The following is a 15,091-nucleotide window of genomic DNA, read 5'->3' on the forward strand; positions in this document are numbered from 1 at the left end:
TTTTGGAAGACTTATATACATCATTTGATGACATTTCTATATTTTGTTGTTACAAATTTCTATACAATTATCAATAACAGTTCTTGCAGTTTGTTTTCATGTACTTTGATTGTATGATCTGTTGGTCATATCCAGCAATCTATAATTTTTTCTAGATTTTTTAGTCATGATTTTTTCATTAATGTAGCTGACATTAATTTTACCAATAGGTTTTTGTGCCTACTAAAAAATGTTTCTATGCCTTTCTTACCCCTGTAAGGTTTATGTGCCTGTTAAAATATTTTTGTATGCCTTTCTTTTGTCATTGTAAGGTTTCTACGCCTGCTAAAATATGTTTATATTCCTATCTTGCTGCTGTAAGGTTTTTGCGCCTGCTAAAACATATTTTTATTCCTTTTGTTGTGATGTTGGATGGCTGGAATGAATTCCTCTCTATTTGGTGTGAGGGTGATGGTGGCTCAGACACAGGACATGGCTTGCGATGTTCAAGACTTTCTTGCCTTGCGGTGATGGCGTAGTGTGATCTTGAGGTAGTTGATGGGTTAATGTAAAAAGTTGATGTAGTTGATGTTGTAACAAATTTCTATACATTGTTGGAGTAGTTATCCGTGCACTTCTATATAATTTTATACATTGTTGGAGCACTCTTCTATGTTTTGTTAGAACACCTCGACATACATTGTTGGAACAATTATTTGTATGCTTATACACAATTCTATACATTGTTGGTATGCAATTCTATATATTGTTGGGACATAATTCTATACATTATTAGAGTAGGTGTCTGTATATTTATACACAATTGTGTACACTGCTATAACACAATTAAATACATTGTTGGAGCACATTTTTATTTAATGTTAGAACATATTTCTATACATTGTAGGAATAGTTATCCGTGCATTGTTGAAAGACTTCTATACATTGTTGGATGACATTTCTATCCATGTAGCTGACATTAATTTGAAAAATAGTTTCTACTCCTGCTAAAACAGTGGGAAGGGGGTGGCAAAATTAATTTTTATGCTAAAACAGTGGAAAGGAGTTTTTATGCGGTAACAAAACTAATTTTTATTCATTAAACTACTAATTTCTATACAATGTCAGTGCTAAAAATATTTCTAAGTATCTTGACCATTGATTATATGAATCTGATTGTGCATCACTTGCTATTTTCTAAATTTCAAATTTTCGAGAAGACGAGATCGTCTCCATGTTTTTACGCTTGTGGTCTCTATGTTCTATGCATTGTCGCCATGTTTATACATCCCCATATTGGGAAGCATGATGCTGGTGGAGGCAACCACTAATTTCTTTGCAATGTCGGCGCCAAAAACTTTTCTACGCATCTTGACCGGTGAATCTCTACATCCAACCGACCATCACGTGGCATGATTCAAATTTCAAATCTTGAAAAAAGACGAGATCATCTACAAGTTTCTATGCTCTCTATCGGGTATCGATATTATGGATACCCAAAGCAAGGAAGTTAGCACCCACGTAGACTTCCCCTGATGTCTCAAGATGTATTAAAAGGTCTCGCCCAACCCCAAGAATGCGGGCTCCGTCTCGCCTGACCTCAAGGCCATGGGCTCCATCTTGCTTGACCCCTTGGGTGTGGGCTCCGTTTCGCCCGACCCCAAGGATGTGGTTTCCATCTCGCCCGACCTCGAGCTTCGTCTCGCTCGACCTTGAGGCTACGGGCTCCATCTCGCCTGACCCCATGGGTGCGGGCTCCATCTTGCCCACCCCCAAGGACGTGGGTTTCGTCTCGCCCGACCCCTTAGGTGCGAGCTCCGTCTCATCCAAGGTCACGGGCTCTGTCTAGCCTGACCTTAAGGACGCGGGTTCCATCTCATCCGACGGGGCCATGTCGCCGCCAACCACTCTAGGTCCAAGCGTATGGGCCTAGGTCAAAACTCTGACGCCAGGGAAGAGGCTGTCATGCCTCAATGTAACCCGTGGCTATGACGGGCCATACCTGGAGATTCACATCAAGAACAGTGTCGGACATACCGATGCTGTTCTACCTAATCCTCGTATGGACACTGACAGGCGTGTCAGTTCACCATGACGTCCGTCGGGACAGAGTGGAATGCCATGACCGGCAGATGACGCCTACACATGGCGCTAGTGATGAACAGGGCCACAACATGGAGCCATCCCTGTTGACATCTATAGAATCAGTGGGGCCCACATGAAGGAGAGGGACCCGACAACCCTGGAATCCTTTTTCTCTCTCTCGTTCTTCTCCTTTTCCTCCTCTGTAACTCACACTTTCCCTTTACCTATAAAAGGGAAGCAGAGCGCCCCATGCTGGGAGATCGGAACACAAGAGCACGACATGAGCACACGGCTGAGCGGCAATCGGTCTCTCAGCACCTGTTCACTCCTTCCACCAGAGACTTGGGATTCTTTCCCCCTCTCACCTATTTGTAACCCCTACTACAAACCAAGTGCTGGTAACATAAGTAGCAGTGAACTGAACATAGGGACATTTCTCCCAAACTAGTATACACCCTTGTGTCCTCCAAGAACACCATCCGAGCCAGATGTGCAAATACAAATTTACTCGTCAGTGGTCCAGAAACACCAAAAGTTGGCATGCTAGGTAGGGGCTTTTTGCACGTCTCAATGTCTAGATCAGGCCTCGAATGGCTAGTCATGGCTTCAACTGGGTCCCGAGCGTGCACGTGCGCTTTAGGAGCCTAGACTTTCATTACGACAAAGGGAGAGTTGGTGCAGGTTCCCACCACCATCCAACCACTCCACTCCACCGGCCTTGATGAGATCACCAAGGTGCTTGAGGAGCTACAGCTACACGCACCAAAGGCCCACGCCCTCAGGAGCGACCAGCTCCTCGTCTTTGATTATGGAAGGCCAGAGCGCCAGCTCAGCGCCTTCCTAGGACCCTGACCATCCCGAGAGGATCTACGCTGCCTTACCTTCTTGTTCACCAATGTCATGAAGCAGCTTGCTGGAGCAGAGCCGCTCTCCTCAGAATACCTCATCCTAAGTGCCCCGACAGCGCTCTCGTTCGGTCTATGCAACGCTGCTGAGACCGTTGGCCACCTTGTGGCATAGCGCATGCCCCCATCCCCTATAAAAGATGAGTTCATGGGGATGATTGAATATATTGTGGAATCTTTCCATGACCTTCTTGTGGGAGAATCAGAGTTGACCTCCAACTCTGACTCTAGCAGGGGGAGCCATCACCCCTGATGAGAATGTTTCATGGTAGGTACCTCGAGGGATACATCGAAAGCATCCACGAGAGAGGGGCTACCCCAATAGACGACCTCAATGATGAGGTCGAGGGGGATGTAGGGGCCCCACCTTGCCTATGGGTAGAGCTGATGAGGGCGCGGCTCTAGGAGCTCAAAGAAACACGACTCCAGCTCGAGCAGGAATGCGCGAAGTACGAGCAAGAGATCGAGTGACATAGATACGGTGGGTGTGCATGCGCCATGTCCCATGATGTGAACCGAAAGATCATCGAGGATGACAAAGCCCTCCCACACTTCATCCGGACAAGCCAGAACATTGCTATCATGGTGGCCTTGCTCTAGGGGCTTCTAGGGCCCACAACACCTAAGGATCGTCGGGCCCATCATGAGATTCGCATGCTACATGAGTGTGCGGTGGCACAATAGCCAAGAGCTCACTATCCCGGTGATGCGAGCTTGGCTTCAGCTAGCGCGCGCCCTCAGAGCATCCTGATAGGGACATGTTAGTCCCCTAGGTGTAGTGAGGTGGTAGGCCGCGCGCCATGGCCCTAGTGCATGAGTGTCTTGGCCTCCATCATGATGTGCGTGACACCCTAGATTCCCATAGGCATGCCCACGACAATGAGAGGGAGGAGGCTAGCCACGGCTACCACCCTCGTCGTGGCAGACACTATGACAGCGGCGAGGATGGAAGCTCGAGCCCTGACTTGCCAGGACCTGAAGCCTTTGGCCGACACATCCTCAAAGTCATCTTCCCACTGCGGTATCGACTGTTGACCAACATCCCAAAATACTCTAGGGAAACAAACCCCGGACTATGGCTCGAGGATTATCGGCTTGCTTGCCAAGCTAGTGGAGCAGATAGTGAGAATTTTATTATCCGCAACCTTCCATTGTTCCTAGCAGATTCGACGTGAACGTGGTTGGAACACCTTCTAGGGCACATACGCATGTCCTAGAAACCCATGGGATCATAAAAACTGCCAATAGAAGTCTAGGGAAACTCTTCATGAGGACATCTGATGCTTTTCTCGGCAGTGCAATGAGCTACCCGACATCGCCGACATTAATGTCATAGGAGCTTTCCTACCTAGGACCACCTATGAGTCCCTGGTTCACAAGCTAGGATGTAAGGGCCTATGAACCACCAAAGAGCTCCTTGACATCACCACCAGCCATGCCTCGGGTGAGGAGGCAATCGGGGCAATTTTCAACCACCCCAAAGGCAAGGCAAAGTGGGACGAGGTCGCCAATGAAGGTGCCTCCCACTGCCCCAACAAGAAGAAGAACAAGCAGCAGCGCAAGGGCTCGCTCGTGGCCACTGCCGACCGCAAAGGGGGTTAGAAGCCCACTGAGGGTACCCTAGACCACTTTGAGAAGCTGCTCGAAGGGCCATGCCCGAACCATGCTTTCCCCATCAAGCACCTATACAAGGACTGCGTCCTCATGAAGCGGTTTTTGTCCAGAGGCTCCAACAAGGGAAGCATAGGAAGGAGCCCAAGTCGGTTGTAGACGATGCCAAGGGGAAGGACGGTGGATTTTCGATGCTGGATGGCTGTATCATGATCTTTAGAGGGTCGGTGGCCTATGACTCTAAGCACCACTAGAAGCTTACGCGCCATGAGGTCTATATGGCCAAGCCGGCCACGCCTTCCTTCCTCCGATTGTCGGAGTCTGCCATAACCTTTGATCAGACCAACCACTCAAAAAGCACCCTGCAGCTAGGAAGATATCCGCTCCTCATCAACTCGATCATCAGCACAAAATGGCTCACCAAGGTGCTATTGGATGGAGGCAGCAGCCTCAACATCATGTGTACTAAAAACGCTCGATGCCATGGGCATCGACCGATCACGCATCCGGTCGATTGGGACGGCTTTCCATGGCATCGTGCCTAGAAAGCAGGCCTTGCCTCTTGGCCAGATTGATCTACCCATCACCTTTAGGAATCCAACCAATTATAGGACAGAGACCCTTACCTTCGAGGTGGTCGGGTTCCACGGGACCTACCGCGCCATCCTAGGATGTCCATGCTACATGAAGTTCATGGCTGTCCCCAACTACACCTATCTAAAGTTGAAGATGCTAGGCCCATGTGGGGTCATCACCATCGACACTTCCTTCCAGCGTGCCTACGAGTGCGAGGTCAAGTGCTATGAACACGCCGCGGTAATTATCGCCTCAAAAGAGCTTACGGACATCAGGGAGGAGGTCATCGAAGAAGCGCCTGACCCAAGTGGTCGGCTAGGTCTTTCGAGCCTATAGAGGGTGCCAAGGAGGTCCTCATAGACCCTAGTGGCTCCAAGGGCAAAGTGGTGCGCATTGGCACCATGCTTTCCTCCAAATAGGAAATCGCGCTCGCCAACTTCCTCCATGCCAATAGAGACATCTTTGCGTGGAGACCCTCGGACATGCCAGGCATTCACCAAGGTGCTTTTTGGCCTTAACTATGGAAAGAGTCGGAATGCATTAAAGAGTATATCTACCCGGCAAACATTCACTATGCTTGATCCTTTCTCATGTTAAGATCTAGAAGCAAGGGTTGTGAAAATGAACGCTGAGTAAAACTGGTCGGACTGCAAGAAACCTATGCCCTAGCGGCTACGACATTTTTGCTCACTAGCTTGATCAGAGTTTTTTTGCCCGCACCCTGAGCTTTACATCCTTGATGAACGCATTAACCTTTTTATACAAAAGGGGAGAAGAGCTAAAAAATCTATTTGGCCATAACAAAATTTAAGAGCTTATCCACTTATTACAAGTTCATCGCCTGACTTATCTACCTAACTAATTTCTTGGGGGATGATCTCATCCTCTATCTCCATAGGTAAGTCCTGTGCTAGAGGGGCCACCTCCTTCTCGATGTCATCTAGCTCGGTGTCGGTGTAGACAGGCATGAGAATGGTCATAGGTAAGGTGGGATACACAACTAAAAATGCTCCTGCGGCCCATTCAGGCCCAGAAGTTCAAAGGCTGGTCCTCCGACGAGTTCATAGTTGCTTCAGGGCACCCTTAGAGTGAGGGGTGGAAAGAGATGGGCCCACTAGCGGCCAGTACCTAGGTGCACGAGTGTTGCAGGCATCCCGGCCCATGTTTGAGTCTTGGTTGGTTCCCAGTACATGGTTTTTCCTCAAAGAAAGGCAAAGAGCCCTTGAGACTGGTCGAACGGACCCAAAAACTATATGGATTGGCCACTGAGAATCTAGAGTCAGTCACCAGCTGACCCATGCTAGACTCCTATGAATGGGAAGCTAGGGCCCCACTTGGACTAGCCCATTAACAGCTCACCGAGCACCAAGTTTTGCCCATCGAGGAAAAACATGGCATGGCTCAGCCCCTCCGTTTTATCAAAAAAAAGCTTAAGGGATGATGATCACAAAGACAAGCTGACCCCTCGACCAGACCCCTACAACGTGTGGGGGCACGAGGGAAGTTGGACTCACAAGAAGACCGAATGTGTGGTCGCATTATGATGGCTCAGATCCTATGGAGGGGTACGTACAAAAACTAAGAATAACATTTTTTAAACAAAAAACACTTTCTCTTACCAGTTTCGCTATCGTCTCCTTGATCTTTAGTGAAACCTGACCCCGGCAATGGTAAGGGGTCGGGCCTCACTCGGGGCATGATAAGGGTATATATGTCCTTTCTAAAATAGTTGCCATGTCTGACCCTTTCTCACATTAAAAACCTAGAGGCAAGGTTTGTGGAAACGAACGCTGTGTAAAACTGGTCGGACTGTAAGAAACTTACGCCCCAGCGGCTATGGCACTCTTGCTTACCAGCGTGATTAGAGTTTCTCGCCCACACCTCGAGCTCTATAGTCTTAACAATAGGAAGGGTCAAAACACATTAAACCTTTTTACACATAAAAAGGGGGAAAGAACAAATTTGTTCAACTAAAACAAAAGAACAAGCTTGTTTAAATGAAACAGAAGGGTTGAAACTTGTCCGCTTATTACAAATGCGCCGCTTGACCTATCTAACTAAACTAACCCCTTGGGGGGATGATTTCATCTTCTATCTTAGCAGAAAGGTCATGCGCCAGGGGCCACCTCCTTCTCGATGTCGTCTAGCTCGGCGTTGGTATAGACGGACACGAAGCCTTGGCTCATCGTCGCTAGATCGATGTTCTCGTAATGAGAACGGGCGATCGTGAACGATCGGTGAATGCCAAAGCGAAGCATGCCCCTTGCCATATTACGTGCCTGATCTTTGATCCGAGTGACATGAACCATGAGCAAGCTTGTCTCCTACTCCAGGGCCAGCTCGAGCCCATCGCAGACTAGCTGGACGGCGATGCACAGGTTGTTGTGATCATTGCTCTCCTTCAAGAGGGTGTCCTTCACCTCACTGAGCTCCTTCTCTAGGCCATGGCTCTTCACCACCTCTACCCCGAGCTTGTCGTCGAGACCTGCCCAAGTCACGTACCGACCATGTCAAAAGGCTTACCACATATTCTAGGGAGAAAGACAACAAGGGAAACCAGAGACTTACCATTCACATCCGCTTGAAGCCTACGCACCTCATCATGCTGTCGGGTCACCTTGGCTTCGAGGCGTCGGACCTCTTCTTGGCGCTGATCGACCTCCACGGTGAGCCCGGCGAACATGCCCTTGGCTGCAACCTTTAGGTCCCTCTCCCCCTGAAGCTCATCCTGGAGGTGGTTGATCCACTATTGTGCATCGGCGCGCTCCTGGCAAGCCAGGTCCATCCTGTGTGGAGCTCCTCTATGGCCCGGAGCAAATCATCTCGCTCCTTTTGATGTAGATAAGGCCTGATCTTTTGATAGGTATGATAGCGTCGATTGGTAGAGACTCGATGTTCATGATCTAGGCTTTAAACCAAGACTGATTCGAATCCCTAGAACTGTTACACCACTGCTCCATTGGTTATCAACCACGTGAACGCGATTGACCTCACCGAGAAGGCTTCCCTGTAAGTGAATCGAGAACACAAGCAAGAATGGGATGAACACAATCTAAAATTACAAATAAATATGAGGCTTATGATAATGAGAAGGAGTCCAAGTCTTTATTCGAAAGGACTAATCGTCACAGGCAAACAAGATCAAGAATAGGGGATCTGGTTCACAGCAAGCGACCTTGGCGGCACAGTTGCAGCAAAATGATGTCTGTTTCACAAGGAAATCAAGAACTAAACAAAACAAAAATCCTAAGGAGAGCGATGGCTGCTAATTATAGAGTCTTAGGCATCACCCCCCCTAGACGCGCCCTCTAATGGGCCAAAACACGATACACTATCCAACGGACCACAAGACGGTGTCGCAGCACCCTAGTAGATTTTGGATGCTAACTTCTTTCGATGATTCCCATTGATTCTAAAGAGATTTTGATGTGAGACCACTTGAATTGGCTTCCTTATCAAATTAACTTTCCATCCATATGTGGATCATTAAAAATGGAGTCCGGATGCGTCCTGGTTGACCTATTTAAGGTAGACTGGTCCTAGAACCCAAGATGGGCTTGAACTTGAGTTGCTTCGGGCCTCCACCTCGGGGACTCGAACCGAATTAGCCTCGGGCCTCCTTCTTGACTTAGACACCCTTGCTCGCCTCCTACCCCGCCATACCATACGCCAAACATGGTCGTATGCATGGATGGCATGTCCTCATTATCCTCCCATTCTTGACGAAAAGCCATCCTCGACGTCGATTGTGCTTGAAACTAATCCTGCACAACACAAAAGAGAATGGGGTTGCGAAGACAAAAGAAACTGAAATAATTGTGAGAAGGAACATGACCATGTTGCCAAGTTTCAAGCATGTCATCTTGCATAAAAAAATTAGCAAATATGTAGACTCCATGATCCGAATGCACACGATGTATGCCAACACTATCCTTCAAAAGATTAAAACTAACCAAAGGCAATGCAGGAATAGATGGTCTAGCAGACATAGGTAGCAACCAATAATGCTTCCCTTCTTGGAAGTGAACTTGTTTCTTTGAGGAACATGAGAAAATGTTTATATTATTATGGCTGCCCTCTAAACGATCATAATTTTGTACAACAAAAGAAGAATTCATATTAGTACAAATGTATACTCGATGTATCATATATTGTCCTTTGTTGTTATATTTGCCAATAACATGATATGTGTGTTTAGAAAACCAAGGCAAATCAGCATATTTAAAAAGTCTCTCCTCCAAACAATCTAGGTTACACAAAACATCAAATTCAATGTAATACAAAGTATGTAAAGAAGACAACAATTTAAGCTCATCAGTTTTAGTAGCAATATGAATAGCATGTTTATTTGTAGCACAAGTGACTGGTTCCAAAACATGTAAAACTGAAGCATCATCAACCAATTCATCTTTATCACAAGGAGCATCAAGCAAATTATCATGGGACAAAGATAAATCAAGAGAGGGTTCCACTAACAATTGCTCTATGATAGCATAGTTTATGGAAAAATTTAGTACATTAAGACATTTTTCACCTTCCGTGAGTGTAGCACCATAGGCATTACCTATGTTCTCAGCAGGAGTAATAGGTGCATTGTGAAGTGATGGTTCTGAATTTGCATATGAGGTTGTTCTCATTTTCTTCCATGTCATCCTCTCGCTTATGTACATTATCCAGCAGAAGGTTAGTCATAGCAAGAGGAATAACAATACACTCTTCCTCTAAATGGTGCACCTCATCATATGAAGTCAAAACAGGAGGTGGATTAACAAAGGTTTCTTGCATAAGAAGTTTTATATCATTCCAAGTTTGAGGTTTATCAGAAGTATCTAAAGACTCCCACCAAGATAAAGCAGAATATCGTAAAACACTAGCTGCATTTTTTACCTTCCTCCTTGGACACATAAAGCGAGTAGCAAATATATTATCGATGATAATTTCCCACTCCATGTACTCATCAGCACCTATACCATCATAAGTCGGTGGATACGAACAACCTGTCATTGTTAGAATATAGCAAAAGACAACACAAAAGTATTATCCCTATCAACTACTTAGGTTGTGGACAAGGAAAAACAAAATACTCAACTCTCAAGCGTCTTACTACGGTCTTACAAGTGTTCTTACCAAAGCAACAGATGGCACAATCGGTCGGTGACTGTGATACTGTTGTAGCTTGAGTGTAACAGTTGCAAGGCGAACCTGTACTTGGTTAGAAGAAAGTGGAGCTTGGACATGCACAATATAGTAGCAAGGAATAGCAATATTCACAACTGAATAGCAAAGCTGAATAAATATCCCGAGTACATGTCTTAGTTGCTGGCCTATTAACGTTCCAAGTACCAGATGTATCAAGTGATGTGAACAGCAGGAATATGATTAGGAACAAGGCAGAAATCAGCACACGCAAACACAGCTCAAATGGCGCTCTCTATGTGCTCCTCTAGATATTGTTCCACTTTTGCCCCTCTTTTTTTCTCAATTTTTGGGTTGTCGTTGTTTTTTGGGATATTTGGATTGGTACCATTGCAATTTTTCTAACTTTGAGATGTACCATTACAATTCACAAAATCTAAAATATACCATTGCAACTCTATGTTTCGTTGAACCATACCATTGTCTATGTATGCTAGCAGCTTGGGCCCATTCTCAGACATACGAGTACCATACGTATTTTAGTATGGACATTTCTGCCCCTGACTCCATCCTGATAGACCCTCTACGATCTGGCTAGTGGACCAATCCCTTTTCTCCATCTCGCAATTTTTCTCCTTCACGGTCCGTACAGCACGCGTGATGGCCGATCGCCGCCTCGCCCCATCGCCCTGTGCCACCGCAAAGAGGACACCGGTTGCCGCCCTCGCCCCATCGTCTTGTGCCACAGAGTCTAGCTCTTGTCAGGCACCAAGGAGCCGGGGCTAGGCCAAGGTGCTGGCACCGCCGGAGGGCGCGTCCAGCGGCCATGGCTGACCCAATGGAGGATGCTAGTGAGGAGAGGTATGGATCTCGATCCTTTGCTTCTATGTCTTCAATCTTGATCCTAGTGTTTTTTATCGATTTTTTCCTGCTAGGGTTCGATTGTTGACCCTAGACAGTTGGCCATCCAAAATCATAGATGTTGATGCATTTGCTGCCCTAGAGCCTCTGTGTGTGTTGCCTCCTGATTCACAGCCAAATATGAATGAGAACCATAATCCAAATCATGTTGAGCAGCCTACTACTCCTGTTAGCCCTGCTGCCAATCCTATTGCTGAGCCAGATGAAGGAGCAGAGCATCCTTCTGTTACTGAAATAGAGCCTGACAGAGAGCCAGACATGTTTGATAATGAGGAGAAGTATGTGGGCGTCAATGATGAGTCAATGTACATGACAGTACCTCCTCATCAGAACACTAACAATGCATAGGCTACTAACCATACTCCTCCAGCACCATGTTTCAATGCTGATGCAACTATTGGTGGTCCTGCTCAAGGAGGTGATCCTCTTGAGGCAGAGGTTGATGATGCGGATCCACTCGAGGTCCATGTGATACATGATCTAGAGAATCCCAACATTGTCAAGGAAGCACGGTTTCTTGATATTGTTGCATTCAGAAAGGCAATCAGACATTACGCAGTGAAGAAAAGCTTTATGTTTGCTGATCTGCAAACTGATCCAACAAGGTTTATTGCCAAGTGTAAAGCAGAGGGGTGTCCTTGGCGCATCCATGCTTCTAGGATTTTTTACGACAAGACAATAGAGGTAAAACTGCCAGTAGTATTGGTGTATGATTTCTTATTTATGCAATTGACACCATATTTCTTATTTGTATAACTGATGACATGCTGCTCTTGTTTGTGTAGATCAAAAGACTACCTTTCGATCATGATTGTCCTAGCACAAAATTCCAAGAAGGAAAGACAGCCACCCAAGGTTGGTGTGCAGATAGGTTGGCAGATTGGCTCAAGAAGAATCCAACCAAGTGTGCATCTGACTGCAGGGACAAGTTGGAGACTGACTTTGGCATCAAACTAAAGTACTCCAAAGCCTGGTCAGGTATGAAGGTAGCAATGGACAAGATACATGGGAAATATGAGGAGAGATTTCAATTGCTTTTTAATTGGGCTTTTCAAATTAAGCAAGTTTCTCCTGGTAGCATAGTGGAGATAGATTTGGAGAAGATTGAAGACAAATACAGGTTTAGGAGGATGTTTGTCGCTCTTAGACCATGTGTTGATGGATTTTTGGCCGGGTGCAGACCTTTCATTGGTGTAGATGCTTCATACTTGCATGGTAAATATAAAGGTCAATTAGCTTCAGCTACTGGTGTGGATGGACACAATTGGTTGTACCATATAGCTTATGCTTTTTTTGAGTCAGAAACTGAACACAGCTGGAAATGGTTTCTGCAGCAGCTACGTAAGGCTATAGGAGATGTGCCAAATCTAGTTATATATACAGATGCATGCAAAGGATTGGAGACTACAGTGGGGGCTATTTTCCCAGAAGCTGAGAACAGGGAGTGCATGAGGCACTTGTATCAAAACTTTTTGAAGAAATATTCTGGTGATGTGATCACTGAACACTTGTACCCTGCAGCTAAAAGCTACACATTTGGTATGTGGTAGTGGCATATGAAGAAAATTTTTGAGTTTGAACCAAGGACCATTGATTACCTTGAGTAGCACCACAATAGGATATGGCGAAGGAGTGCCTTCTCAGAGAATAGCAAGTGTGACTACTTGACAAATAATGTTTCAGAGAGCTTCAATGCACAGATAAAGAAGTTTAAAGGATTGCTATTGCATGGATTGGTTGATAGAATCAGAGAACTCATAATGGAGAAAAGATACAGAAGGAAGATGGTTGGTATGCAGTGGGCTGATGGAATACTACCTAATGTGATTAAGGACCTAAACTTGATCAGCAATAATGTTAAAGTGGTGAAGGTAGCAGTTTGTGATGTTGATGTTGCTGAAGTAACCATCTTGGATGACTGGCATAATCATAGGAGGGAAACAGTTGACCTCCAGAACCACAATTGCTCCTGCAGACAATGGCAAGTGACAGGGAAGCCAAAGGTGGTCAGGCAAAGAGGATGTTTAGAGAAAAATGCAAACAAAAAGAAGGTCAAATGTCCGAGATGTGGAGATTTTGGCCACTTTCAAAAAACTTGCAAAATGCCAGAGGTCAGAGAAGATGGTGAGAGAGCTCCTCCAAGGAGCAAGGCGGCCAAAAGGTATGTTTTTGTGCACTGAATATTTGTCTCTTTTTTCATTACACTAAATATGTAACGTGCACTAATTACAATGTAGGAAAAGAGCTCGCACAGAAGAAGCTGGACCCCCACAAGCCAAGAAGAAGAAGACTCAGAAGAAGAAGAAGGGCACCCCCAAAAAGAAGAAGACACCCATCAAGAAAAAGCTCCTGAAGGATGCAGCCAACCCTCCTGCTACTGAACCTTCTAGCCTCAGGAGGCTGGTCTTTGGAGAATAGAGGCTTATGATATGCTTGTGCTGCTGTGGTCCAACCTTTTGTAATAAAATTACAACTTTGTATGGAGGAACCTTGTAGTAGCCATGCTTTTGTGAGAGCCTAGTGGTTGGTGAGGTCCAACCTTTTTATTTGCAATACTGGAACATCCTAGTGATGAACTAATTGTCTGTGAACTTGTATGCTTATCAACCTGGATTGCTAAATCAAGTGTTGTTATGGCCTAAATCAAGTGTTGTTCTGGATTATATATGTTGTTGTGGCATATATGGCATATATATGCTGCTGTTGATATGCCATAAACATGTCAATTTTCTAGAATGTATATGTCAAATATGCCATGAACATGTCAATTTTCTGGAATGTATATGTCGATTTTTTTGGACTAAAATCACAGAACACAAGGTTGGAATCGAATTAACACAGCACATTTCATTCCATTGCAAATTTAGAGAGACATGGACTGAACAGAATTCATTTCACAACAACACATTTCATCCAATTCAAGACACTGATTTGAAGGTTCCATTCGACGACACAGACATACAAGTAGCTAACACACACACACACATTTGCCCTTCACTTCCACATACAGGCAAGCACAACACCAATGAGGAGACCTACAAATCCCATAAAAACTGAAAACTCCAACACAATTTGCTTTGACTCAGCCTTGGGCTCAGGCTTTGGCTCAGCTTTCGTCTCAGCACCTACCAACACCTTTGGTCTCCAAAGTTCACCTACAACCATGGCGACTGTTTTCTTCGCCTCTTCCAATTCTGCTACAACAATGGCTAGTGTTTTCTTCACCTCTTCCAATTCTTCCTTCAATTCTATGTAACAGTCACTTGAAGCTGACTGCCCAGCCTACATCTGGCGTTCTGCAGCTTCTAAGGTCTCATACTCCTTCTCATTTTGGATGAAGCCACAGGTAGTATCATCATCCTATGATCACAACATAATGCACCAATCAGACTTAACATCAACACATAGCACTAAAAATGTCAACAATGCTAACCTTTATGTTGTAAGGGCACTTCAGGAACCACTGGCCCTTTATCGTTGTCTGCTTGCTTTGGATCCTGACCAGAGGAACATGGCAAAAGAGGCACTACCTTGTGCCGCTGCCCGTCGAGCTCGAGGATGTCAAAGTGTGCTTCCTCGGACTTGAACTCCACCGAGCGGCCATGGCTGGCCTCGCCTGAATCGAGGGAGAAGACCACGGGCGGGGGCGGTCGAGGGAGGACAGCGCGGTGCGACCGTGGCCGCGACAAGGCGCACATGCGGGGCACGCAGCGGGCACGCGGCGAGGCGACTGCGATGGTGGAACGGAGAGTCAATGGCCGCGACAAGGCGCGTGTGCGGGGCATGTAGCGGGCACGCGGCAGGGCGACCGTGACGGCAGAACGGAGCTTCGATGGCCACGACAAGGCGCACCTACGGGGCATGCAACGGGCACGTGT

At 46.1% G+C, this 15,091-nt stretch overlaps 1 protein-coding gene across 1 annotated transcript; it reads left to right on the forward strand.

Moving 5' to 3' along the window:
* The first annotated feature begins 11,118 nt into the window (after positions 1 to 11,118).
* LOC136499978 (uncharacterized) lies at positions 11,119 to 13,631 on the forward strand. Its single transcript, XM_066495446.1, has 6 exons — positions 11,119 to 11,153; positions 11,228 to 11,518; positions 11,750 to 11,897; positions 11,999 to 12,752; positions 12,897 to 13,374; positions 13,451 to 13,631. Exons 1-6 carry the CDS (start codon positions 11,119 to 11,121, stop codon positions 13,629 to 13,631), a joined length of 1,887 nt encoding a protein of 628 aa, XP_066351543.1.
* Positions 13,632 to 15,091: the final 1,460 nt, after the last annotated feature.

The sequence above is a fragment of the Miscanthus floridulus genome, chromosome 13 (assembly GCF_019320115.1).
Source record: "Miscanthus floridulus cultivar M001 chromosome 13, ASM1932011v1, whole genome shotgun sequence".
Taxonomy (NCBI): domain Eukaryota; kingdom Viridiplantae; phylum Streptophyta; class Magnoliopsida; order Poales; family Poaceae; genus Miscanthus; species Miscanthus floridulus.

What these genes read in the sequence shown, in the direction of transcription:
- LOC136499978 (XM_066495446.1), top strand. Translation starts at nt 11,119, where the DNA reads ATGGCTGACCCAATGGAGGATGCTAGTGAGGAGAG. An exon ending in TTTACGACAAGACAATAGAG is followed by an intron (nt 11,898 to 11,998) that starts GTAAAACTGCCA and finishes TTGTTTGTGTAG; the next exon opens with ATCAAAAGACTACCTTTCGA. An exon ending in AGCTAAAAGCTACACATTTG is followed by an intron (nt 12,753 to 12,896) that starts GTATGTGGTAGT and finishes ATAATGTTTCAG; the next exon opens with AGAGCTTCAATGCACAGATA.